Source organism: Heptranchias perlo, chromosome 27 (assembly GCF_035084215.1).
Source record: "Heptranchias perlo isolate sHepPer1 chromosome 27, sHepPer1.hap1, whole genome shotgun sequence".
In the NCBI taxonomy this organism is placed as follows: domain Eukaryota; kingdom Metazoa; phylum Chordata; class Chondrichthyes; order Hexanchiformes; family Hexanchidae; genus Heptranchias; species Heptranchias perlo.
Window position 1 is genome coordinate 5,536,828 of NC_090351.1, and position 26,332 is coordinate 5,563,159.

At 47.5% G+C, this 26,332-nt stretch overlaps 1 protein-coding gene across 1 annotated transcript in view; it reads left to right on the forward strand.

Moving 5' to 3' along the window:
* Positions 1-26,332, forward strand: part of slc5a8l (solute carrier family 5 member 8, like) — a 97,541-nt gene that overhangs the window by 33,184 nt on the left and 38,025 nt on the right. The window contains exons 6-8 of the mRNA XM_068007245.1: positions 8,969-9,109; positions 21,209-21,338; positions 22,296-22,384. Of these exons, the coding sequence (XP_067863346.1) occupies positions 8,969-9,109; positions 21,209-21,338; positions 22,296-22,384 (360 nt within the window). The remainder of the gene's footprint in view (positions 1-8,968; positions 9,110-21,208; positions 21,339-22,295; positions 22,385-26,332) is intronic.

Here is a 26,332-nt window from a genome sequence, read left to right on the forward strand (position 1 = left end):
GGATGTGTGAGGTTGGGCTGAACGAAGTTGCTCATCTTAATTTCTCATTTAATCTTGTTCAATATCAATAAATAAATGGCAACAGCAGGATTCAGAACCTTGTCAGGTGTAGGGAAACAGGTGGACAATGCATTGCTGGCTGGGGTGTGGAGGATGATGAGATAACATTCACTGCCATTGATAGTGTGATCTGTTAAAGTTCAAAGTTTGCTTGCAGTTCACAGCACCTGATGTAAAACCAGTTAGGCCTGTTCACACATGGAGAATAGTTCCCACATAAGATTGTTAAAAGAATTTTAATTGCACTAAATTAGATCTGCCCTGGAGCCAAGGTTGTATGGAAATTGTCCAGGATAAGAGCAGAGTCTGGTCCAGGATAAGAGCAGAGTCTCCTCACAGACTTTGGGGCCGACGATATAATGGGATGGTTAGGGTAGTGTGGAGAGGATATAATGGGGGTGTTAGGTCACTGGAGGAATTATATAATGTGAGAGTTAGGGTATTGGAGGGATGATATAATGGTTGCGGTAGGGTATTGGAGGGATGATATAATGGTTGAGGTAGGGTATTGGAGGGATGATATAATGGTTGCGGTAGGGTATTGGAGGGAGGATCTAATGGTTGAGGTAGGGTATTGGAGGGATGATATAATGGTTGAGGTAGGGTATTGGAGGGATGATATAATGGTTGAGGTAGGGTATTGGAGGGATGATATAATGGTTGCGGTAGGGTATTGGAGGGATGATATAATGGTTGAGGTAGGGTATTGGAGGGATGATATAATGGTTGAGGTAGGGTATTGGAGGGATGATATAATGGTTGAGGTAGGGTATTGGAGGGATGATATAATGGTTGCGGTAGGGTATTGGAGGGATGATATAATGGTTGAGGTAGGGTATTGGAGGGATGATATAATAGTTGAGGTAGGGTATTGGAGGGAGGATCTAATGGTTGAGGTAGGGTATTGGAGGGATGATATAATGGTTGAGGTAGGGTATTGGAGGGATGATATAATGGTTGAGGTAAGGTATTGGAGGGAGGATATAACTGGAGAGTTAGGACGCTGGAGAGATGATATAATGGGAAAGTTAGGGTCGTGGAGGGAGGATATAATGGGAAAGTTAGGGCACTAGAGAGAGGATATAATGGGAGAGTTAGGGTAGTGGAAGGAGGATATATTGGGAGAGTTAGGGTATTCCATAGAATTACATAGAATGTACAGCACAGAAACAGGTCATTCCACCCAATAAGTCCATGCCAGTATTTATGTTCCACACGAGCCTCCTTCCTCTCTACTCCATCTAACCCTATCAGCATAACCTTCTATTCCTTTCTCCCTCATGTGTTTATCTAGCTTCCTCTTAAATGCATCTCTGCTATTTGCCTCAACTATTCCTTGTGGTAGCGCATTCCACATTTTAACCACTCTCGGGGTAAAGATGTTTCTATTGGATTTATTAGTGACTATCTTATATTTATGGCCCCTAGTTCTGGTCTCTCCCGCAAGTGGAAACATCTTCTCTACATCTACCCTATCAAACCCTTTCATAACTTAAAGACCTCAATCAGGTCACCCCTCAGTCTTCTCTTTTCTATAGAAAAGAGCCCCAGCCTGTTCAATCTTTCCTGATAAGTATAATCTCTCAGTTCTGGTATCATTCTAGTAAATCTTTTTTGCACCTTCTCCAGTGTCTCTATATCCTTTTTATAATATGGAGACCAGAACTGTTCACAATACTCCAAGTGTGGTCTAACCAAGGTTCTATACAAGTTTAACATAACTTCTTTGCTTTTCAATTCTATTCCTCTAGAAATGAACCCCAGTGCTTGGTTTTGCTTTCTTTTTTGGCCTTATTAACCTGTGTCGCTACTTTTAGTGATTTGTGTATCTGTATCCCCAGATCACTCTGCTCCTCTACCCCATTTAGACCCTTATTATCTAAGCAGTATTTGGCCCCCTTATTCCTCCTATCCCTAACTCTAACCCTAACCCTTGTCTATATTGAAATTCATTTGCCAATTACATGTTCATTCTGCAAGTTTATTAATGTCTTCCTGTATTTTGTCACAGTCCTCCTCAGTATTAACTATTCCCCCCAATTTGGTGTCATCCGCAAATTTTGAAATTGTACTTCCGGTTCCCGAGTCCAAAACATTTATGTAAATTGTGAACAACAGTGGTCCCAGCACCGATCCTTGTGGGACATCACTTCCCACTTTTTGCCAGTCTGAGTAACTATCTTTAACCCCTACTTTCTGTTTTCTGTTTTGTAGCCAGCTTGCTATCCATTCTGCTACTTGTCCCCTGACTCCACATGCTCTGACCTTAGTCATGAGTCTACAATGCGCTACCTTATCGAAGGCCTTTTCCAAATTCAAATATGTTACATTTACTTCACTGCCCTTTTCTACCCTTTCTGTTACTTGTTCAAAGAATTCAATAAGTTTGGTCAAGTATGACCTTCTCTTTTGAAATCCGTGCTGACTATTCTTTATTATATTTTTGGTTTCTAGATGTTTTTCTATCACATCTTTGAGTAAGGATTCCATTATCTTTCCTACAACATTAAGCTAATTAGTCTATATTTCCCTGGACTGCTTCTATCTCCCTTTTTAAATACTGGAATCACATTAGCTGTCCACCAGTCCTCTGGCACTATTCCCTTTCCTAGTGAATTTTTATGTATATGTAACAGTGCCTCTGCTATCTCTTCCCTAACTTCTTTTAATATACACAGATGCAATTCATCCGACCAAGGGTTTTATCCTCTCTAAGTTTGATTAGTTTATCAATTATCTCCCCCCATTTTATAGAATCATAGAATGGTTACAGCACAGAAGGAGGCCATTCGGCCCATTGAGCCCATGCTGGCTCTCTGCAAGAGCAATCCTGCTAGTCCCACTCCCCCTGCCCTATCCCCGTAGCCCTGCAAATTTTTTCCTTCAAGTACTTATCCAGTTCCCTTTTGAAAGCCACGGTAGAATCTGCCTCCACCACCCCCTCAGGCAATACATTCCAGATCATAATCACTCGCTGCGTAAAAAAGTTTTTCCTCATGTCGCCTTTGGTTCTTTTGCCAATTACCTTAAATCTGTGTCCTCTGGTTCTCGAACCTTCTGCTAATGGGAACAGCTTCTCTCTATCTACTCTGTCTAGACCCCTCATGATTTTGAATACCTCTATCAAATCTCTTCTCAACCTTCTCTGCTCTAAGGAGAACAACCTCAGCTTTATGCCTTTATATCTTTTTTGATCTCGTCTTCTAATGTCATGCCCATCATGTTAGTCTCCCTGGTAAATATTGAGTCAAAGTAATTATTTAATATTTCTGCCATTTCACTGTTATTACCTGTCAATTTGTCATGTCTATCCCTTAATGGCCCTATCCCTATCCTGATAAGTACTGGAGAGATGGCATAATGGGAGAGTTAGGATACTAGAGAGATGGTATAATGGGAGAGTTAGGGTACTAGAGAGATGGCATAATGGGAGAGTTAGGATACTGGAGGGATGGTATAATGGGAGAGTTAGGATAGTGGAGGGATGGTATAATGGGAGAGATAGGGTACTGGAGGGATGGTATAATGGGAGAGTTAGGATACTGGAGGGATGGTATAATGGGAGAGATAGGGTACTGGAGGGATGGTATAATGGGAGAGTTAGGATACTGGAGGGATGGTATAATGGGAGAGTTAGGATACTGGAGGGATGGTATAATGGGAGAGATAGGGTACTGGAGGGATGGTATAATGGGAGAGTTAGGATACTGGAGGGATGGTATAATGGGAGAGATAGGGTACTGGAGGGATGGTATAATGGGAGAGTTAGGATACTAGAGAGATGGTATAATGGGAGAGTTAGGATACTGGAGGGATGGTATAATGGGAGAGTTAGGATACTGGAGGGATGGTATAATGGGAGAGTTAGGGTACTGGAGGGATGGTATAATGGGAGAGTTAGGATACTGGAGGGATGGTATAATGGGAGAGTTAGGATACTGGAGGGATGGTATAATGGGAGAGTTAGGATACTGGAGGGATGGTATAATGGGAGAGTTAGGATACTGGAGAGATGGCATAATGGGAGAGTTAGGATACTGGAGAGATGGTATAATGGGAGAGATAGGGTACTGGAGGGATGGTATAATGGGAGAGATAGGATACTGGAGGGATGGTATAATGGGAGAGATAGGGTACTGGAGGGATGGTATAATGGGAGAGATAGGATACTGGAGAGATGGTATAATGGGAGAGATAGGGTACTGGAGGGATGGTATAATGGGAGAGATAGGGTACTGGAGGGATGGTATAATGGGAGAGTTAGGATACTGGAGGGATGGTATAATGGGAGAGATAGGGTACTGGAGGGATGGTATAATGGGAGAGATAGGGTACTGGAGGGATGGTATAATGGGAGAGTTAGGATACTGGAGGGATGGTATAATGGGAGAGTTAGGATACTGGAGGGATGGTATAATGGGAGAGATAGGATACTGGAGAGATGGTATAATGGGAGAGATAGGGTACTGGAGGGATGGTATAATGGGAGAGATAGGGTACTGGAGGGATGGTATAATGGGAGAGTTAGGATACTGGAGGGATGGTATAATGGGAGAGATAGGATAGTGGAGAGATGGTATAATGGGAGAGATAGGATACTGGAGGGATGGTATAATGGGAGAGTTAGGATACTGGAGGGATGGTATAATGGGAGAGATAGGGTACTGGAGGGATGGTATAATGGGAGAGTTAGTGTACTGGAGGGATGGTATAATGGGAGAGATAGGGTACTGGAGGGATGGTATAATGGGAGAGTTAGGGTACTGGAGGGATGGTATAATGGGAGAGATAGGATACTAGAGAGATGGTATAATGGGAGAGTTAGGATACTGGAGGGATGGTATAATGGGAGAGATAGGGTACTGGAGGGATGGTATAATGGGAGAGATAGGATACTAGAGAGATGGTATAATGGGAGAGTTAGGATACTGGAGGGATGGTATAATGGGAGAGATAGGGTACTGGAGGGATGGTATAATGGGAGAGATAGGATACTGGAGGGATGGTATAATGGGAGAGTTAGGGTACTGGAGGGATGGTATAATGGGAGAGATAGGATACTGGAGAGATGGTATAATGGGAGAGTTAGGATACTGGAGGGATGGTATAATGGGAGAGATAGGGTACTGGAGGGATGGTGTAATGGGAGAGATAGGATACTGGAGGGATGGTATAATGGGAGAGATAGGGTACTGGAGGGATGGTATAATGGGAGAGATAGGATACTGGAGGGATGGTATAATGGGAGAGTTAGGATACTGGAGGGATGGTATAATGGGAGAGATAGGATACTGGAGGGATGGTATAATGGGAGAGATAGGATACTGGAGGGATGGTATAATGGGAGAGTTAGGATAGTGGAGGGATGGTATAATGGGAGAGATAGGGTACTGGAGGGATGGTATAATGGGAGAGATAGGGTACTGGAGGGATGGTATAATGGGAGAGATAGGGTACTGGAGGGATGGTATAATGGGAGAGTTAGGATAGTGGAGGGATGGTATAATGGGAGAGTTAGGGTACTGGAGGGATGGTGTAATGGGAGAGATAGGATACTGGAGGGATGGTATAATGGGAGAGATAGGATACTGGAGGGATGGTATAATGGGAGAGATAGGATACTGGAGGGATGGTAAAATGGGAGAGTTAGGATACTGGAGGGATGGTATAATGGGAGAGATAGGATACTGGAGGGATGGTATAATGGGAGAGTTAGGATAGTGGAGGGATGGTATAATGGGAGAGATAGGGTACTGGAGGGATGGTATAATGGGAGAGATAGGATACTGGAGGGATGGTATAATGGGAGAGATAGGATACTGGAGGGATGGTATAATGGGAGAGTTAGGATACTGGAGGGATGGTATAATGGGAGAGTTAGGATAGTGGAGGGATGGTATAATGGGAGAGATAGGGTACTGGAGGGATGGTATAATGGGAGTGTTAGGGTACTGGAGGGATGGTATAATGGGAGAGATAGGGTACTGGAGGGATGGTGTAATGGGAGAGATAGGATACTGGAGGGATGGTATAATGGGAGAGATAGGGTACTGGAGGGATGGTATAATGGGAGAGATAGGATACTGGAGGGATGGTATAATGGGAGAGATAGGGTACTGGAGGGATGGTATAATGGGAGAGATAGGATACTGGAGAGATGGTAGAATGGGAGAGATAGGATACTGGAGAGATGGTATAATGGGAGAGATAGGATAGTGGAGAGATGGTATAATGGGAGAGATAGGGTACTGGAGAGATGGTATAATGGGAGAGATAGGGTACTAGAAGGATGATTTCATGGATATATTCTATGTTCCTATAAGTAACTGAACCAACCAAAACCTTGTTCCCCCTTCCTAGGCAGTCTGGTCTCTATAAGTCAAGCCAGTCATACGTAAGCACCCATGTTGACCCATATTGAGGCAAACTGACCCACACTAATGCAGACTGACACATATTCGCCCAAATCATCCGCTATTATACTTTATAAATGTGAGATTTAAGCTGATTTTAAATGTATTCATTCTTTCAGACACTGAGTTAGAACATGAGCACAGTTAGATGTCTCCAAATTCTTGGCTCCTTTTCCTTTCACATTCCATTCTATGTTCTGTTAACACGGGTATCTTTCATTGTAACATAAAGGGAAACAAAGAAAGACTTACATTGATATGGTGCCTTCTCTGATCCCTCAGAACCATCCACATTTAATTAGTTTGAAGTGCAATGAATGTTGTCATGTCGGCAAATATAGCAGCCATTTTGTACACAGCAAGATCCCACAATCAGTAAATTGAGGAAATGATCTGAGGGACAGAATCTACAGGCATTTGGAGAGGCAGGGACTAATTAGGAACAGTCAGCATGGTTTTGTGAGAGGAAAATCATGTCTCACGAATTTGATTGAGTTTTTTGAAGGGGTAACCAAGAAGATAGATGAGGGCTGTGCAGTCGACGTGGTCTACATGGACTTCAGCAAAGCATTTGACAAGGTACCACATGGTAGGTTGTTACATAAGGTTAAATCTCATGGGATCCAAGGTGAGGTAGCCAATTGGATACAAAATTGGCTTGACGACAGAAGACAGAGGGTGGTTGTCGAGGGTTGTTTTTCAAACTGGATGCCTGTGTCCAGCGGTGTGCCTCAGGGATCGGTGCTGGGTCCGCTGTTATTTGTTATTTATATTAATGATTTGGATGAGAATTTAGGAGGCATGGTTAGTAAGTTTGCAGATGACACCAAGATTGGTGGCATTGTGGACAGTGAAGAAGGTTATCTAGGATTGCAACGGGATCTTGATAAATTGGGCCAGTGGGCCGATGAATGGCAGATGGAGTTTAATTTAGATAAATGTGAGGTGATGCATTTTGGTAGATCGAATCGGGCCAGGACCTACTCCGTTAATGGTAGGGCGTTGGGGAGAGTTATAGAACAAAGAGATCTAGGAGTACAGATTCATAGCTCCTTGAAAGTGGAGTCACAGGTGGATAGGGTGGTGAAGAAGGCATTCAGCATGCTTGGTTTCATTGGTCAGAACATTGAATGCAGGAGTTGGGATGTCTTGTTGAAGTTGTACAGGGCATTGGTGAGGCCACACTTGGAGTACTGTGTACAGTTCTGGTCACCCTATTATAGAAAGGATATTATTAAACTAGAAAGAGTGCAGAAAAGATTTACTAGGATGCTACCGGGACTTGATGGTTTGACTTACAGGGAGAGGTTAGACAGACTGGGACTTTATTCCCTGGAGAGTAGGAGGTTAAGGGGTGATCTTATAGAAGTCTATAAAATAATGAGGGGCATAGATAAGGTCGATAGTCAAAATCTTTTCCCAAAGGTAGGGGAGTCTATAACGAGGGGGCACAGATTTAAGGTGAGAGGGGAGAGATACAAAAGGATCCAGAGGGGCAATTTTTTCACTCAAAGGGTGGTGAGTGTCTGGAACGAGCTGCCAGAGGCAGTAGTAGAGGCGGGTACAATTTTGTCTTTTAAAAAGCATTTGGACAGTTACATGGGGAAGATGGGTATCGAGGGATATGGGCCAAGTGCAGGCAATTGGGACTAGCTTAGTGGTATAAACTGGGCGACATGGACATGTTGGGCCGAAGGGCCTGTTTCCATGTTGTAACTTCTATGATTCTATGATTCTATGATTCTTAACACTGGGAGATATTCCTGTCAATATTCAAATTGTGTTATGTGATCGTGTCCCACTCCAGAGAATTTAGCTTGTAATCCGGGCTGACACTCCAGTGCAGTACTGCGGGAGTGCTGCACTGTCGGAGGTGCCTTCTTTCAGATGAGACGATAAACTGAGGCTCCATCTGCCTTCTCAGGTGGACGTAAAAGATCCCATTGTGCTATTCAAAGAAGAGCAGGGGAGTTCTCCCCGCTGTCCTGGCCAATATTTATCCCTCAACCAACATCACTAAAAACAGATGACCTAGTCATTATCACACTGCTGTTTGTGGGACCTTGCTGTGCGTGAATTGGCTGCCGCATTTCCTACATTACAGCAGTGACTGCACGTCAAAAGTACTTAATTGGCTGCAAAGCACTTTGGGACGTCCTGAGGTCATGAAAGATGCTAAATAAATGCAAGTCCTTTCTTTTAATGTCCACCTGAACTGTCAGAACAGGAGATAGGGCCTCAATTAAATGTTGCATCGGAAGGACAGCCCTTTGAACAAAGCAGCACTCCCTCAGTACTGCACTGGAGTGATAGCCGAGATCATACGCTCATGTCCTGGACTATAAAGGACTTGGCTGCTGTGATCGTTTTCTAGTAAGGGTGGTTGTAGCACTTTGCTTGTCCCTACTGTCTTACTGTTACATCAGTAAAAAGAAATGAACCTAAAGCAATTCCAGGCAAAGGCCCCTCACCACTGCGTCCTTGTCTCTTCCCAGCTTTGACCCAAATCCGTTACGACGACACACCTTCTGGACGATCGTGGTCGGTGGGAGTTTTATGTGGACGGCGGTTTATGGCATCAATCAATCTCAGGTGCAGCGGTACATCGCCTGTAAAAACCAGTGTGAGGCTAAGCTGTAAGTACCAGGACAGCACTTGCCTGGCTTTAGCGGAGAGTGAGGTACAGTGCCTGGAGGAGCTCTGCTGTAACTAGTGGGTTTCTCACAGGCCCTCAGGCAGAATGTTATATGGTAGAAATAAACAAAAACACCTTGTGTTGCACACAATCTCCACAAGTCCCCCACAACAGCCCTCCTCTGCCCGCGAACTCTTTCCTGTTTGTAATACAGTGCAGGAGATGCTGGAAACTCCAGCCCATGAATTGATTCAATTGGACTGCTTTGCCCTTGTGTTATGAATACAGAAACACACTCTTGTTTAAGGTTACACACACATTACCCTCAAGTCCGAACTGATGGACATTTGAAAAGCTTCAAACTGTTGCTTTAAAGATGTACAGCAGGGAGTAAACCTTCTGCTAACATTACTGTTACTTTTTATTTTACATCAACAAAAAAAGGGAAAGTTGGGGGACGGTATCCAGCGATATAAATAACTGAAGTCCAGTGGGGGCAGAATTTTCCACGAGGTGGATGAGGACATTGTGGTTCAGTCTCATAGAGCAATTGATCAGGACTCACTACTATGAGAGATCTGCACACAACACACATATTGATCAGGACTCACTATTTTGATGGATTACACACAACACACATATTGATCAGGACTCACTATTTTGATGGATTACACACAACACACATATTGATCAGGACTCACTACTGTCACAGATCTACACATAACACACATATTGATCGGGATTCAGTACTCTGACAAATCTAAACACAACACACATATTGATCAGGACTCACTACTACCTCAGATCGACACACAACACACATATTGATCAGAATTCACTGCTGTGATAGATCAACACAACTCACATATTGATCAGGACTCGCTTCCGTGACAGATCTACTTGCAACATACCTATTGATCAGGACTCACTTCTGTCACAGATTTACACACAAGACACATATTGATCAGGCCTCTTCCACTGACACACAAATTGATCAGGACTCACTTTCTGATAGATCTACACACAACACACATATTGATCAGGAATCATTACTTTTTTTATTCGTTCATGGGATGTGGGCGTCGCTGGCAAGGCCAGCATCTATTGCCCATCCCTAATTGCCCTTGAGAAGGTGGTGGTGAGCTGCAATCTTGAACCGCTGCAGTCCGTGTGGTGAAGGTTCTCCCACAGTGCTGTTAGGAAGGGAGTTCCAGGGTTTTGACCCAGCCACGATGAAGGAACGGCGATATATTTCCAAGTCGGGATGGTGTGTGATTTGGAGGGGAACGTGCAGGTTGTGGTGTTGCCATGTGCCTGCTGCCCTTGTCCTTCTAGATGATGGGAAGTGCTGTTGAAGAAGCCTTGGCGAGTTGCTGCAGTGCATCCTGTGGATGGTACACACTGCAGCCACAGTGCGCCGGTGGTGAAGGGAGTGAATGTTTAGGGTGGTGGATGGGGTGCCAATCAAGGGGGCTGCTTTGTCCTGGATGGTGTCGAGCTTCTTGAGTGTTGTTGGAGCTGCACTCACCCAGGCAAGTGGAGAGTATTCCATCACACTCCTGACTTGTGCCTTGTAGATGGTGGAAAGGCTTTGGGAAGTCAGGAGGTGAGTCACTTGCTACAGAATACCCAGCCTCTGACCTGCTCTTGTAGACACAGTATTTATGTGGCTGGTCCAGTTAAGTTTCTGATCAATGGTGACCCCCCCCCAGGATGTTGATGGTGGGGGATTCGGCGATGGTAATGCCGTTGAATGTCAAGGGGAGGTAGTTAGACTCTCTCTTGTTGGAGATGGTCATTGCCTGGCACTTGTCTGGCGCGAATGTTACTTGCCACTTATCAGCCCAATCCTGGATGTTGTCCAGGTCTTTCTGCAAGCGGGCTCGGACTGCTTCATTATCTGAGGGGTTGCGAATGGAACTGAACACTGTGCAATCTTCAGCGAACATCCCCATTTCTGACCTTATGATGGAGGGAAGGTCATTGATGAAGCAGCTGAAGATGGCTGGGATGAGGACACTGCCCTGAGGAACTCCTGCAGCAATGTCCTGGGGCTGAGATGATTGGCCTCCAACAGCCACTACCATCTTCCTTTGTGCTAGGTATGACTCCAGCCACTGGATAGATTTCCTCCTGATTCCCATTGACTTCAATTTTACTAGGGCTCCTTGGTGCCACACTCGGTCAAATGCTGCCTTGATGTCAAGGGCAGTCACTCTCACCTCACCTCTGGAATTCAGCTCTTTTGTCCATGTTTGGACTAAGGCTGTAATGAGGTCTGGAGCCGAGTGGTCCTGGCGGAACCCAAACTGAGCATCGGTGAGCAGGTTATTGGTGAGTAAGTGCCACTTGATAGCACTGTCAACGACACCTTCCATCACTTTGCTGATGATTAAGAGTAGACTGATGGGGCAGTAATTGGCTGGATTGGATTTGTCCTGCTTTTTGTGGACAGGACATACCTGGGCAATTTTCCACTTTGTCGGGTAGATGCCAGTGTTGTAGCTGTACTGGAACAGTTTGGCTAGAGGTGCAGTTCTGGAGCGCAAGTCTTCAGCACTACAGCCGGGATGTTGTCAGGGCCCATAGCCTTTGCTGTATCCAGTGCACTCAGCCGTTTCTTGATATCACATGGAGTGAATCGAATTGGCTGAAAACTGGCTTCTGTGTTGGTGGGGATATTGGGAGGAGGCCGAGATGGATCATCCACTCAGCACTTCTGGCTGAAGATGGTTGCAAACGCTTCAGCCTTGTCTTTTGCACTCACGTGCTGGACTCTGCCATCATTGAGGATGGGGATGTTTACAGAGCCTCCTCCTCCTGTTAGTTGTTTAATTGTCCACCACCATTCACGACTGGATGTGGCAGGACTGCAGAGCTTTGATCTGATCCATTGGTTGTGGAATCGCTTAGCTCTATCTATAGCATGCAGTTTCCTCTGTTTAGCATGCATGTAGTCCTGAGTTGTAGCTTCACCAGGTTGGCACCTCATTTTTAGGTAGCAAGGTGCTGCTCCTGGCAAGCTCTTCTACACTCCTCATTGAACCAGGGTTGCTCTCCTAGCTTGATTGTAATGGTAGAGTGAGGAATATGCCAGGCCATGAGGAGTCAGATTGTGCTGGAATACAATTCTGCTGCTGATGATGGCCCACAGCACCTCATGGATGCCCAGTTTTGAGCTGCTAGATCACAATGGATGGTGTCCTCAGTGTGAAGATGGGTCTTAGTCTCCACAAGGACTGTGCTGTGGTCATTCCTACCAATACTTTCATGGACAGATTGGTGAGGATGAGGTCAAGTAGCATTTTCTCTCGTGTTGGTTTGCTCACCACCTGCCGCAGGCCCAGGCTGGCAGCTGTGTCCTTCAGGAGTCAGCCAGCATGTTCAGTAGTGGTGCTACTGAGCCACCTTTGGTGATGGACATTGAAGTCCCCCACCCAGAGTACATTCTGTGCCCTTCTACCCTCAGTGCTTCCTCCAAGTTGTAAGTGGTTTTCTCGGGAGTACCGAAAACACACCTCTTACTATAAGTTCTGGAACGATAGGGATTCTAAGGACAGATCAGACCCGGACACACGATTTCAGGCTCAACCATATTGTGTTTAATAAGATTAACAATAACACCAGTAAACAGCACAAACAGTACAACCCTGGCTTGTCCAATAAGCCCGACCATGCTCAATTACCACGGCCTAATAAGAGAAACCTCCCCGTGAAATAAACTAACACAGGACCCCCCCCCGGCACTAAAACCCTCTAAGGTTTGGTTGGGACTTACAATCACCCCCTCACACAGCTCAGTGGTCTTGTGGATGTGTAGCGCAGGCAATATGCTCACCCTGATTGCCCATTGTTGATTGCAGTTTTTTCCTGCACGTTTCGCTCCTGGTTCCGTACCCCCGACGCAGTATCCAAGTTCCAGTTTGAGTCGAGGTCCGTTGATGAGGGATGAAGAGCAGCACTCAGCTTCTGGCGATGTTCCGTTGAATCGAGCCGAGCCCCACTCGGGAGACTCACTGTAGATTGATGCCGAGGAGCAGAGAGAAGAAGAGCAGAGCGCAGAGAGCAAAGAGCAGAGAGCGGAGCCGAGCAGAGCTGAGAGCAGAGACAGCAGAGAGCAGAGAGCGGAGCTGAGCAGAGAGCAGAGTGCCGTGAGAGCAGAGCCGAGAGCCATGAGAGCAGAGAGCAGAGCCGAGAGAGCAGAGAGCAGATAGCAGAGCCGAGAGCAGAGACAGCAGAGAGCAGAGAGCTGTGAGAGCAGAGTGGTGAGAGCAGAGAGCAGAGCCGAGAGAGCAGAGAGCAGATAGCAGAGCCGAGAGAGCAGAGGGCAGAGAGAAAAAGAGCAGAGAGAGCCGAGAGCAGAGAGCGCAGAGAGCAGAGAGCAGAGCCCACCAGAGCCGACCCGATACGATACTGATCTGATCAATTTATTGACTCGGGTGATTTGTCTGGCCCCCCACCCCCACCCTGTGGCCTAGAGTGACTCAGAACCTTTGAAATCTTTGTGAAAAATGCGATTTTGTTTTCCCGCTCCCAGGCCTTGCACCTGGAGAGACAGTGGGTGCTGATTACTGGGCGTCTGTCGTTTCCTGAGTTGATGGCCCCCATTAGCAGGTAATGGGTTTCGATTTCAAACCGACCTTGCTTAACTGGCTTCTCTCCTGGAAGACAATGGCCCGGCCATCTCCTGCCTTCCACCAGTTTCGGTTGGGACTGAGTGTCTCTGAGTTCCCTCTCGGGGTATTGTTCCCAATTATCATGTTAAATAGTGATGACGTCAATCGGCCTGGGTTCCCTCCCACCAGCCTGTCAGTGTGAAATGTCTGTTTTGTATATAAATACACCTTAGTCAGGTTAGTCTGGCTCGAAACTCCTGCCAGTCAATCCTGTTCTCTAAGCCACTCCCACAAGTTTGCCAAACAGTACAGTTCTTTCTTGGGGGTATTGGATTTAAAATATGATTCATAAAAATGTCCAGGACGCTGGTTCTACATTCTTTCCTTTGATATTTTGTCATCAAAACCAGAAATATCACAAATTTCATCGTCTGCACTGCGGGAGGTGCATTGTGGGCCTCAACCAAACTGTTAATTACTGATCAATTACACCTGGGGTCCCGTTTCTTATACCAGACAAACAATTCAATTCAACACACTTACAGGCAGAAAAACTCCTGGTTACCCTTTCATTAGGACCTCCCAGGGATTTCAGAGAGCTTTCCATCTCTTTTTACAGGATAACTCTAACAGATACAACACCATGATTAGTTGTACCATTACTATTGTGTGTGAAACTATTCAGATCCATGGCGGGATCTCAACATTCAAACCAAAGTCCCACCAGGACAGGGAAGACATTTCTTTTATTTCCTCCCCCTCTTCCCTGTTCCGTTGCTCGAGGGTGTAGAAGTGTTTTTGAGAGAGTTCAACTTTCCTTCAGCATTGTTGAACACGCCTCTCCTCTGTCTCCTCGAACCAACACAGCTGTTCGTATTCAGTGTATATAAACCCCTCCCGACTCTCATCCCCGTCACTTAGCTCGTAAAACTGGTGGAACATTTCTTTCAACAAGGTCTCGTAAAGTCTCTCCGTTTCTACCGGGGCAGCCCCAGAGCAGAGAGCAGAGCTCAGACCCCACCAGAGCCGAGAGCAGAGCTGAGCCAATACAATACTGTTCGATGTATTGAATCAAGTGATCTGTCTGCCCCCCACCCCCCCCGTGGCCTGGAGTGACTCAGAACCTTTGAAATCTTTGTGAAAAATGCTATTTCGTTATCCCGCTCCCAGGCCTTGCACCTGGAGAGACAGTGGGTGCTGATTACTGGGTGTCTGGGGTTTCCTGAGTTGACGGCCCCCATTAGCAGGTAATGAGTTTCGATCTCAAACCGACCTTGCTTAACTGGCTTCTCTCCTGGAAGACAATGGCCCGGCCATCTCCTGCCTTCCACCAGGAGACTGAGTGTCTCTGAGTTCCCTCTCGGGGTATTGTTCCCAGTTATCATGTTAAATGGTGATGACGTCAATCGGCCTGGGTTCCCTCCCACCAGCCTGTCAGTGTGAAATGTCTGTTTTGTATATAAATACACCTTAGTCAGGTTAGTCTGGCTCGAAACTCCTGCCAGTCAATCCTGTTCTCTAAGCCACTCCCACAAGTTTGCCAAACAGTACAGTTCTTTCTTGGGGGTATTGGATTTAAAATATGATTCATAAAAATGTCCAGGACGCTGGTTCTACATTCCCCCCTTTGATATTTTGTCATCAAATCCAGAAATATCACAAATTTCATCGTCTGCACTGCGGGAGGTGCATTGTGGGCCTCAACCAAACTGTTAATTACTGATCAATTACACCTGGGGTCCCGTTTCTTATACCAGACAAACAATTCAATTCGTGAAACTGGCAGCACATTTCTTTCAACAAGGTCTCGTCCGTAGAGGAAGGTCATCTCGGTGTCTCCTCTCTCCACGTGTCCCGTTCTGACCAGAATTATGAGCACGCTCAGTCTTAGGGTTGTCTCCATTTTACTTCTCCGGTTTCTTCTGATTTCTACCATTAAGACAAACAGATACAGCAACACCGTTCTGTGAGAGGTTTCTCCTCCACAGGTCTGGCTTTCGTTATTTACATATATTTACAGTTCGTTCTGCGCTATCGAGTGCCCCCGGTTAAAACCTTTCCAGCTGGGGCCTCTTGCGGCTCGCGGTTGGTGAGTATGGAGGTGTCCACGGCACCCTAGGCCGTGGTATCTGACTGCTTCTCCTTATTGCCCTGTCCTCCGGGTTATCATCATCGTCCCACACCATGGGAGGAAGGTCCACATTCCCCAGGCTCATTATCGTGCCCTGGTTTCTCTTTGCCTTTGTTTTCCCCTCGGGGTTAAACAACTTGCACTGGTTGATGTGATACCATTTCGTGCATTTCGGGAGTCTCACTGCATATACCATGGGGCTCACCTTATCTACGATGTTATAAGGCCCAATGTACAGTGGCTCGAATGCCCCTACGCGGGTATAGTTCCTGACCATTACCTGGTCTCCCACCTTCCACTCGGGGTTCTCTGGGGCTCCAGCAGCAACCGATTTTTCCGGTGCAGGCTCCCCAGGTACTGGCTGCCTGCCAGGGAATCTGTTTTAAAGTGTCAAACAGATTCTGGACAAACCTGTCCATGTTTACCTCCCTGACCTGAGCTTCTGTGAGGATTGACACCAACACGTGGGTTGGGGGGGGCGCAGAATCCTCCCGGTCATGAGCTGATGTGGGGAGTACCCTGTGCTTCTGGAGGGGCTGGCCCGGACACCCATTAAGACTAGAGGCAAGACCTCGTCCCATCTCTGCGGGAGCGGGCTTATCTCCTTCCTCAGTCTTTCTATCAATGTCCTGTTCATGCGCTCCACAATCCCCGATGACTGGGGGTTGTGAGCCACATGCCACTTCCATTATACTCCCAGAAGTTTTAAGGTGGCCTGCATCACCTTCCCCGTGAAATGGCTCCCTTGGTCGGACTCCATGACCTGTGGCAGTCCCCATCGGGAGGACACTTCCCTCACTAGGATCCTAGCTGTCGCTAGTGCCGTGTCTGCTCGGCATGGGAAGGCCTCCACCCACTTCGAGAATACGTCCACCAGGACTAAGCAGTACTTGTTACCTGCTTTAGTGGTGGGTAGTGGTCTGATGAAATCAACCTGCAGGGACCGCCATGGTCCCTCTACCATCTGGTGCGTCCTGTGGGGGCTTTTCTGCGCTGAGGATCGGGGTTGTTAGCTGCACACAGCAAACAATTCGCACAGAATTCCTTGACTTCCTCCCTGAGATGGGGCCACCACCCCGCCTCCTCTACCCTTTGCCAGGTAGTTTCTGGCCCTGGGTGTCCTGCTCCTGGGCCCCTGTGGACCAACTGGAGGAACTCCTCCTGGTGCTGTGCTAGAACTATCCGACGAGCCCCCTTGGAAAGCATCCCCTCCTTAACCGTGATGTCCGCTGCCCCGAACAGACCCTCTACCGGTTCGCCGATCTCCCTTTTTACAAGGACGGCCTTAAGTACGGGATCCTGCGCTTGGACTTGTGTTAAGTCTGGGACCAAAGCTACCCCCTGTGTGCCTCCCTTGTCCCGGATTGCTGCTACCGGACCTGCTCTGTACAGATCCCAGAATACTCTTTCCCTGGCCCCCTGTTTGGCCAGCTCATCTGCTCTTTGGTTGCCCTCCCACTTGGGCTCTGTCTTTGAATGGGCTTTGACCTTGTGTATGTAGTAATCTCCTCGGGTGCCCGTGACTTCTAAAATTCTCCCTAGCAACGGTGCTGTTGCTAGGGGCTTCCCATCTGTGGCGTTGAAACCGCGCCTGGCCCAAATGGCCAAATACTCGGTGCACGAATTACAGGTGAACATGGAATCCGAGCAGATGGTATGGGGGTGGGGAATTTGTCGGGGTGGGTAACCATGTACGCCACCGACGACAGTTCGGCGTGCTGAGTGCTCAGCGTGCCGGGGAGTTTAATGGCCTTCACTACCTCAGCTGTGGGGTCATAAATCCCGCACCCGGTGAGACCCTCCCCGTTCACCACCGAACTGGACCCGTCTACGTAGATGTCCTGGTCTGTCGGGTGTATCCCGGCCTGGAATCCCACATCTACATCCCACACCCCTTCTACAGTACGTGCATGGGCAGTCTCTGGGTAGATTAAGTTCATAGCCAGCTTTGGCTCTTTCAACCCCTGCACTCTCAGATTCATTTGTTCGAGCAATAAAATCCAGCGAGCAATACGGGCACTGCTCACTGTTCCATCCTTTATCCTCCCGTCTAACAACATGAGTGGGGGTGTGGTGAGTTAGTAAAGTTATCGGGGATGATCCTGTAAAGAGCCAGGAGTGCTTTACGGCCCAGTGAGTGGCTAGGAGATCCTCTCGCAGTTGGAGTATTCCCTTTCTACCTCAGTGAGAACTATTGAGGAGTAGCCCACGGGTCGTAGCTTGCCGTGCCGCTCCTGGAGCTCAAGCTATCCCCGCTGGCTGCTACCTCCAAAAAGAATTCCTCACTACTGTTAATGGCTCCCAATGCGGGAGCCGTCTGTAAATTCTCCTTGAGGCGGGTGAACGCTTCCTGGCAGTTCTGGTCCCACTCCCACCCGACTCCCTTGCGGAGGAGCTGTGGCAGAGGGGCTGCCATGGCTGTGTAACCCTCTATAAAGACCCTGTAGTACCCTGTGTGTCCCAAGAAGGATCTTACCCCGGTTACATCCTTGGGGACGGTAACTCCTGGACTGCCTTTCTTTTTGCCTCATCTATCGCTCGCTCACCAGCTCTTACAGTCAGCTCGAGGAATTTGACTTCCTCTCGACCGATCTGGGCTTTCTTTGGGTTCACTTTAAACCCTGTCTCCCGCAACAGCCTCAACAGCTCATCCAGCAGTGGCCCGTACTCCTCCCCCTCCCCCTGCGGAGAACAAAAGCAAGCCTTCCACATACTGGATTAACCGGTTGGGTTGGCTGAAGTCTTTGAGTGGGTTTGCTACACACTGGTGAATATAGAGGGGCTGTTATGAAACCCCTGGGGAAGGCATGTCCAGGTGGACTGTTCCCCTTTAAATGTAAAGGTAAATTTGTACTGGTCTTCCTGTTTAAGGGGAATCGACCAGAACCCAGTGGAGATATCGAGCACCGTGAAAGTGGTTGCGGTCGCTGGAATGCTCCCTATGAGGTCAGCAACAGCCGCGACTGTGGGCGCACAGGCTGGGACATTTTTATTGAGCACACGATAGTTCACGGTGACTCTCCACGACTGGTCGGGCTTCTTAACCGGTCAAAGTGGTGAGTTTACGTGGGTGGCGATCGGCCTCAACACCTCTTGTTCTATGAGGGATCCCAGTGCCATCTCTAAGTCAGCTTCTGCCTCTCTGAGGAAACTGTACCGTTTCAGTGGCCGTGACATGGGGTCCCCTCGTACCCTGACTTCAGCCCCTGTCACCCTGCCACAGTCGTGCTTGTGAGTGGTGAATGAGGCGAGGTTGTCCCACACGTTGGCCTGATATTTGGCTGGGGTATTACTGACCAACTGCTCTAGGTCGTAATTCTCCTTGGGCTTCATAGTACACACATTACCCCTTCCTCCCTGTCTCTTGGGATCACTAGCACCTCCTCGGCTCTATCTGAATCCACTGCCCCCTATAGGCAGTGATTCCTTAAATCCACAATCACTCGGTTGGTTAACATAAAGTCAGCCCTGAGGACTCCAGTTCCTGGCTGTTCCCATTGCACCAGGATGCACTCCCACGTGGTCTGGAGGGATCCTAGTTCTATGGCCAGGGGTTTTGAGATTGCCCGAGCCTGCTCATTCCCTGTGAACCCCACGAGGCTGAATGGGACCCTGCTAGACCAGGGTGAGTTGGTCGGGTTTTTTGAATGGACCACCGTGCTGGAAGCCCCGGTGTCCACCAGATAATTCCCCTGCACCATCACCACCCCCATCCTTACACAGGGCCTGCCCCACTCATCATACGTGAGCGGACACAGGTACTCAGGCTGGGCGCGTTCTATTCAGGGTGGGGGGCATACGGGTGCAGTGGGCACTTCACTGCTCACAGCAGCGTCTAACTTGCCTTTGTCCTTCCCCATAGCCTCCCATAGGGCGGCCACCAGAAGCTCGAACGACTCGTCAGTCGTCCCCTCTGCCTCTGTACACGTGGCTTTTGTACTGGAGGACCCTCTTGTGGCCTCCCCGCTTTTGGGAACGGGCAGTCCCGCCTCCAGTGTCCGTCTTCCCACACCTGAAACAAGTCCTGGACTTGTCGATACTAATCCCTTCCTGTCACCATTCCTTCCTATTACCCTCACTGGCTTTCATTTCATGGATCCTCCCATTTGGTTTGACCTCCTCCCCGGAACCGGCCTTAAATGCTGGACTCAGCTTTCCGAGCACGCCTGCCTCCATATTTGCGAGGGGTCAAACCATGCTTCTGTCCTGACCCTGATCCTTGGCAAGCTGTTTGCCACAAGGACCCTGAGCCAGTGATTCCTGGGGGCCCCCATTAACTGTGCGCGGTCGAGCATCCCTCCAGTTGCCTTTACGTACACGGGCCATAGCCTGTCCACGAATGCATCAGGTGCCTTGCCGGCCAGCTGACTAGTCCATTCTACTTGTAAGAATGGGCTACCCTGGGTATGCCCCATGGCCCTCAGGATCTCGTCTTTCAGCCCCTCTGTGGTGCCTCCTCCTGGCTTTGTGGCTGCGGATAAGCTCTGATACAATCTCCCGTCAAGGGAGAACAGCATCAGCCTCACTACATCCGTTGACCCCCCTATCTGTTCTACTTCCATAAAGTGAACTGAGGGGTCCCCATCCTGTTTGAGCTTGGGTGGTAGAGGTCGCGGGTTTGGGAGGTGCTGTCGAAGAAGCCTCGGTGAGTTGCTGCAGTGCATCCTGTGGATGGTACACACTGCAGCCACAGTTTGCCGGTGGTGAAGGGAGTGAATGTTTAGGGTGGTGGATGGGGTGCCAATCAAGCGGGCTGCTTTGTCCTGGATGGTGTGGAGCTTCTTGACAGGAGGATAGGAGGGCAGGAGAACAGGCAGGCAGGACAGGCGGACAGGAGGACAGGCGGACAGGCGGACAGGCTGGCAGGAGAACAGGTGGGCAGGAGGACAGGCGGGCAGGACAGGAGGGTGGGAGGACAGGCGGGCAGGAGGACAGGCTGGCAGGAGAACAGGTGGGCAGGAGGACAGGCGGACAGGCGGGCAGGAGGACAGGCGGACAGGAGAACAGGTGGGCAGGAGAACAGGTGGGCAGGAGGACAGGCGGGCTGGAGGACAGGCGGACAGGAGGACAGGCGGACAGGCGGACAGGCTGGCAGGCGAACAGCCCAACATTCGAGCTCTCTCTCAGCCTCTGAGAAGTGACTTTTCCCAGGATATGAAGCTAGTGTCTGGAGACTGTATACGAATGCCCCAGAGCTGAGGCTCCCTCTTTCTGTCCCTCCACTCCTGTTCTATCTTGGGTTTTTTGGTCTGTATTGGGTTGAACAAGCAGTGTTTCCCTAGCATTTGCGAGACATTCACTTTCTGTCCCTTAAAGCCATTGTTTCTCAGACAGTTTCTTTGAAATCTTTCAGATCTCTCTACTTCAACATGATTGGCCTGTGGATAACAGCCACATGCGCGGTGTTGACTGGGCTCACTATGTACTCAATTTATTACCAGTGCGACCCCTTGACATCGAAACAAGTCAGAGCTCTGGACCAGGTAAGCTCCCATCAGTGAAGTGGAAATTCATCTCCACTGCTCTGCCACAGGGTGTCCCGCGGGGCTCTACTGTTAGGGGTGGAGAAATCGGACCTCGTTGTGCCCATTTTTTGGGCACAAAAAAGAGCATTGGGGTGACAGATTTCTGGTTGCGATCTCTCATGCCCGAGCTGCCAAATTTGATGCTGGCCATTTCCAAGTGTCCCGGTCGCCCACCTGAAAGAGGTGATAGGGTGCCATCAATATTCAATTTGGGCTCCTAACGCCTGTTTTAGGACATGCTCGAAATTTGTCCACAACTGGGCGGAGCTTACCCCGTATTTTTCTCCTTGCAGTTAACCCGTGTCTTCAGCGGCTCTTAAAGGGACCACTGGAGGCCTCCCACAAAAACGCAGCTGAGCCTATTTTATGGTTTTGTTTCTGTAGAGCCAGAAGGAGCAGATGTGCCCCTCCTGGCCCCACAAAAATACGGCGGATTGCTGCCGGCCTAGGGTCACCTCCCCCTCCACTCTGGTTCGCCTCCCCATGTTCCCGCCATAGGGTGCATCTATGGGCTGACTTGGCTTCAATGCTGACTAAAATTCCGAAAGTCCCCGAATGTCGAGCTACCCAGGAATGTCCCTTGAGTACCGACGGCATAGACAGTATTTCCCCACGGATGTCCCTTCAGAACAGACTGGGATGGACAGGATTTCCCAGGGAAGACCCTTGTAAAGATTGAGATGGACAGTATTCCCAGGGATGTCCCTTTAGAACAGATAGGGTTGGACAATGTTCCTTTGGGATGTCTTTTGGAAAGACTTGGTCGGACAGTATTCCCCAGGAATGTCCTTTGGAAAGACTGGGATGGACAGAATTCCCAAGGAATAGCGCTATAATGTCAAGGATGGGCAGAGTTCCCTGACGATGTGTCTAAGAGTGCGCTGTCTCTGATTATGTTGTGTTGCTGTGTTTTAGTTGCTCCCGTACCTGGTGATGGATATTCTACGTGATTACCCTGGTGTCCCAGGACTGTTTGTTGCAGCAGCGTACAGTGGAACTTTGAGGTATGTCTGTCCCCATCAAGCAATCCCCAATTTCAATGCACTGATTCCATCCCATTGGTCTGTCTCTAGTACTGTCCCCTCCAGTATTAATGTACTGATTCCATCCCATTGGTCTGTCTCTAGTACTGTCTCCTCCAGTATTAATGTACTGATTCTATCCCATTGGTCTGTCTCTAGTACTGTCTCCTCCAGTATTAATGTACTGATTCTATCCCATTGGTCTGTCTCTAGTACTGTCTCCTCCAGTATTAATGCACTGATTCTATCCCATTGGTCTGTTTCCATTACTGTCCCCTCCAGTATTAATGCACAGATTCTATCCCATTGGTCTGTCTCTAGTACTGTATCCTCCAGTATTAATGCACTGATTCTATCCCATTGGTCTGTCTCTAGTACTGTCTCCTCCAGTATTAATGTACTGATTCTATCCCATTGGTCTGTCTCTAGTACTGTCTCCTCCAGTATTAATGTACTGATTCCATCCCATTGGTCTGTCTCTAGTACTGTCTCCTCCAGTATTAATGTACTGATTCTATCCCATTGGTCTGACTCTAGTACTGTCCCCTCCAGTATTAATGCACTGATTCTTTACTATTGGTCTGTCTCTAGTACTCTCTTCTCCAGTATTAATGCACAGATTCTATCCCATTGGTCTATCTCTAGTACTGTCTCCTGCAGTATTAATGCACTGATTCTATCCCATTGGTCTGTCTCTAGTACTGTCCCCTCCAGTATTAATGCACTGATTCAATCCCATTGGTCTGTCTCTAGTACTGTCCCCTCCAGTATTAATGCACTGATCCTATCCCATTGGTCTATCTCTAGTACTGTCTCCTGCAGTATTAATGCACTGATTCTATCCCATTGGTCTGTCTCTAGAACTGTCCCCTCCAGTATTAATGCAGTGTTTCCTTCCCATTGGTCTGTCTCTAGTACTGTCCCCTCCAGTATTAATGCACTGATTCTATCCCATTGGTCTGTCTCTAGTACTGTCCCCTCCAGTATTAATGCACTGATTCTATCCCATTGGTCTGTCTCTAGTACTGTCCCCTCCAGTATTAATGCACTGATTGTATCCCATTGGTCTGTCTCTAGTACTGTCTCCTCCAGTATTAATGCACTGATTGTATCCCATTGGTCTGTCTCTAGTACTGTCTCCTCCAGTATTAATGCACTGATTCTATCCCATTGGTCTGTCTCTACTACTGTCCCCTCCAGTATTAATGCACTGATTCTATCCCATTGGTCTGTCTCTAGTACTGTCTCCTCCAGTATTAATGCACTGATTGTATCCCATTGGTCTGTCTCTAGTACTGTCCCCTCCAGTATTAATGCACTGATTGTATCCCATTGGTCTGTCTCTAGTACTGTCCCCTCCAGTATTAATGCACTGATTCTATCCCATTGGTCTGTCTCTAGTACTGTCTCCTCCAGTATCAATGCACTGATTCTATCCCATTGGTCTGTCTCTAGTACTGTCCCCTCCAGTATTAATGCACTGATTGTATCCCATTGGTCTGTCTCTAGTACTGTCTCCTCCAGTATTAATGCAGTGATTCTATCCCATTGGTCTGTCTCTAGTACTGTCTCCTCCAGTATTAATGCACTGATTGTATCCCATTGGTCTGTCTCTAGTACTGTCTCCTCCAGTATTAATGCACTGATTCTATCCCATTGGTCTGTCTCTAGTACTGTTCCCTCCAGTATTAATGCACTGATTCTATCCCATTGGTCTGTCTCTAGTACTGTCTCCACCAGTATTAATGCACTGATTCTATCCCATTGGTCTGTCTCTAGTACTGTCTCCTCCAGTATTAATGCACTGATTCTATCCGATTGGTCTGTCTCTAGTACTGTCTCCTCCAGTATTAATGTACTGATTCTATCCCATTGGTCTGTCTCTAGTACTGTCTCCTCCAGTATTAATGCACTGATTCTATCCCATTGGTCTGTCTCTAGTACTGTCTCCTCCAGTATTAATGCACTGATTCTATCCCATTGGTCTGTCTCTAGTACTGTCTCCTCCAGTATTAATGCACTGATTGTATCCTATTGGTCTGTCTCTAGTACTGTCTCCTCCAGTATTAATGCACTGATTGTATCCCATTGGTCTGTCTCTAGTACTGTCTCCTCCAGTATTAATGCACTGATTGTATCCCATTGGTCTGTCTCTAGTACTGTCTCCTCCAGTATTAATGTACTGATTCTATCCCATTGGTCTGTCTCTAGTACTGTCTCCTCCAGTATTAATGCACTGATTGTATCCCATTGGTCTGTCTCTAGTACTGTCTCCTCCAGTATTAATGCACTGATTGTATCCCATTGGTCTGTCTCTAGTACTGTCTCCTCCAGTATTAATGCACTGATTGTATCCCATTGGTCTGTCTCTAGTACTGTCCCCTCCAGTATTAATGCACTGATTCTATCCCATTGGTCTGTCTCTAGTACTGTCTCCTCCAGTATTAATGCACTGATTCTATCCCATTGGTCTGTCTCTAGTACTGTCTCCTCCAGTATTAATGCACTGATTGTATCCCATTGGTCTGTCTCTAGTACTGTCTCCTCCAGTATTAATGCACTGATTCTATCCCATTGGTCTGTCTCTAGTACTGTCTCCTCCAGTATTAATGCACTGATTGTATCCCATTGGTCTGTCTCTAGTACTGTCCCCTCCAGTATTAATGCACTGATTCTATCCCATTGGTCTGTCTCTAGTACTGTCTCCTCCAGTATTAATGCACTGATTGTATCCCATTGGTCTGTCTCTAGTACTGTCTCCTCCAGTATTAATGCACTGATTCTATCCCATTGGTCTGTCTCTAGTACTGTCTCCTCCAGTATTAATGCACTGATTGTATCCCATTGGTCTGTCTCTAGTACTGTCCCCTCCAGTATTAATGCACTGATTCTATCCCATTGGTCTGTCTCTAGTACTGTCTCCTCCAGTATTAATGCACTGATTGTATCCCATTGGTCTGTCTCTAGTACTGTCTCCTCCAGTATTAATGCACTGATTGTATCCCATTGGTCTGTCTCTAGTACTGTCTCCTCCAGTATTAATGCACTGATTCTATCCCATTGGTCTGTCTCTAGTACTGTCTCCTCCAGTATTAATGTACTGATTGTATCCCATTGGTCTGTCTCTAGTACTGTCTCCTCCAGTATTAATGCACTGATTGTATCCCATTGGTCTGTCTCTAGTACTGTCTCCTCCAGTATTAATGCACTGATTCTATCCCATTGGTCTGTCTCTAGTACTGTCTCCTCCAGTATTAATGCACTGATTCTATCCCATTGGTCTGTCTCTAGTACTGTCTCCTCCAGTATTAATGTACTGATTCTATCCCATTGGTCTGCCTCGAGTACTGTCTCCTCCAGTATTAATGCACTGATTCTATCCCATTGGTCTGTCTCTAGTACTGTCTCCTCCAGTATTAATGTACTGATTCTATCCCATTGGTCTGTCTCTAGTACTGTCTCCTCCAGTATTAATTCACTGATTCTATCCCATTGGTCTGTCTCTAGTACTGTCTCCTCCAGTATTAATGCACTGATTCTATCCCATTGGTCTGTCTCTAGTACTGTCTCCTCCAGTATTAATGTACTGATTCTATCCCATTGGTCTGTCTCTAGTACTGTCTCCTCCAGTATTAATGCACTGATTCTATCCCATTGGTCTGTCTCTAGTACTGTCTCCTCCAGTATTAATGCACTGATTCTATCCCATTGGTCTGTCTCTAGTACTGTCTCCTCCAGTATTAATGCACTGATTGTATCCTATTGGTCTGTCTCTAGTACTGTCTCCTCCAGTATTAATGCACTGATTGTATCCCATTGGTCTGTCTCTGGTACTGTCTCCTCCAGTATTAATGCACTGATTGTATCCCATTGGTCTGTCTCTAGTACTGTCTCCTCCAGTATTAATGTACTGATTCTATCCCATTGGTC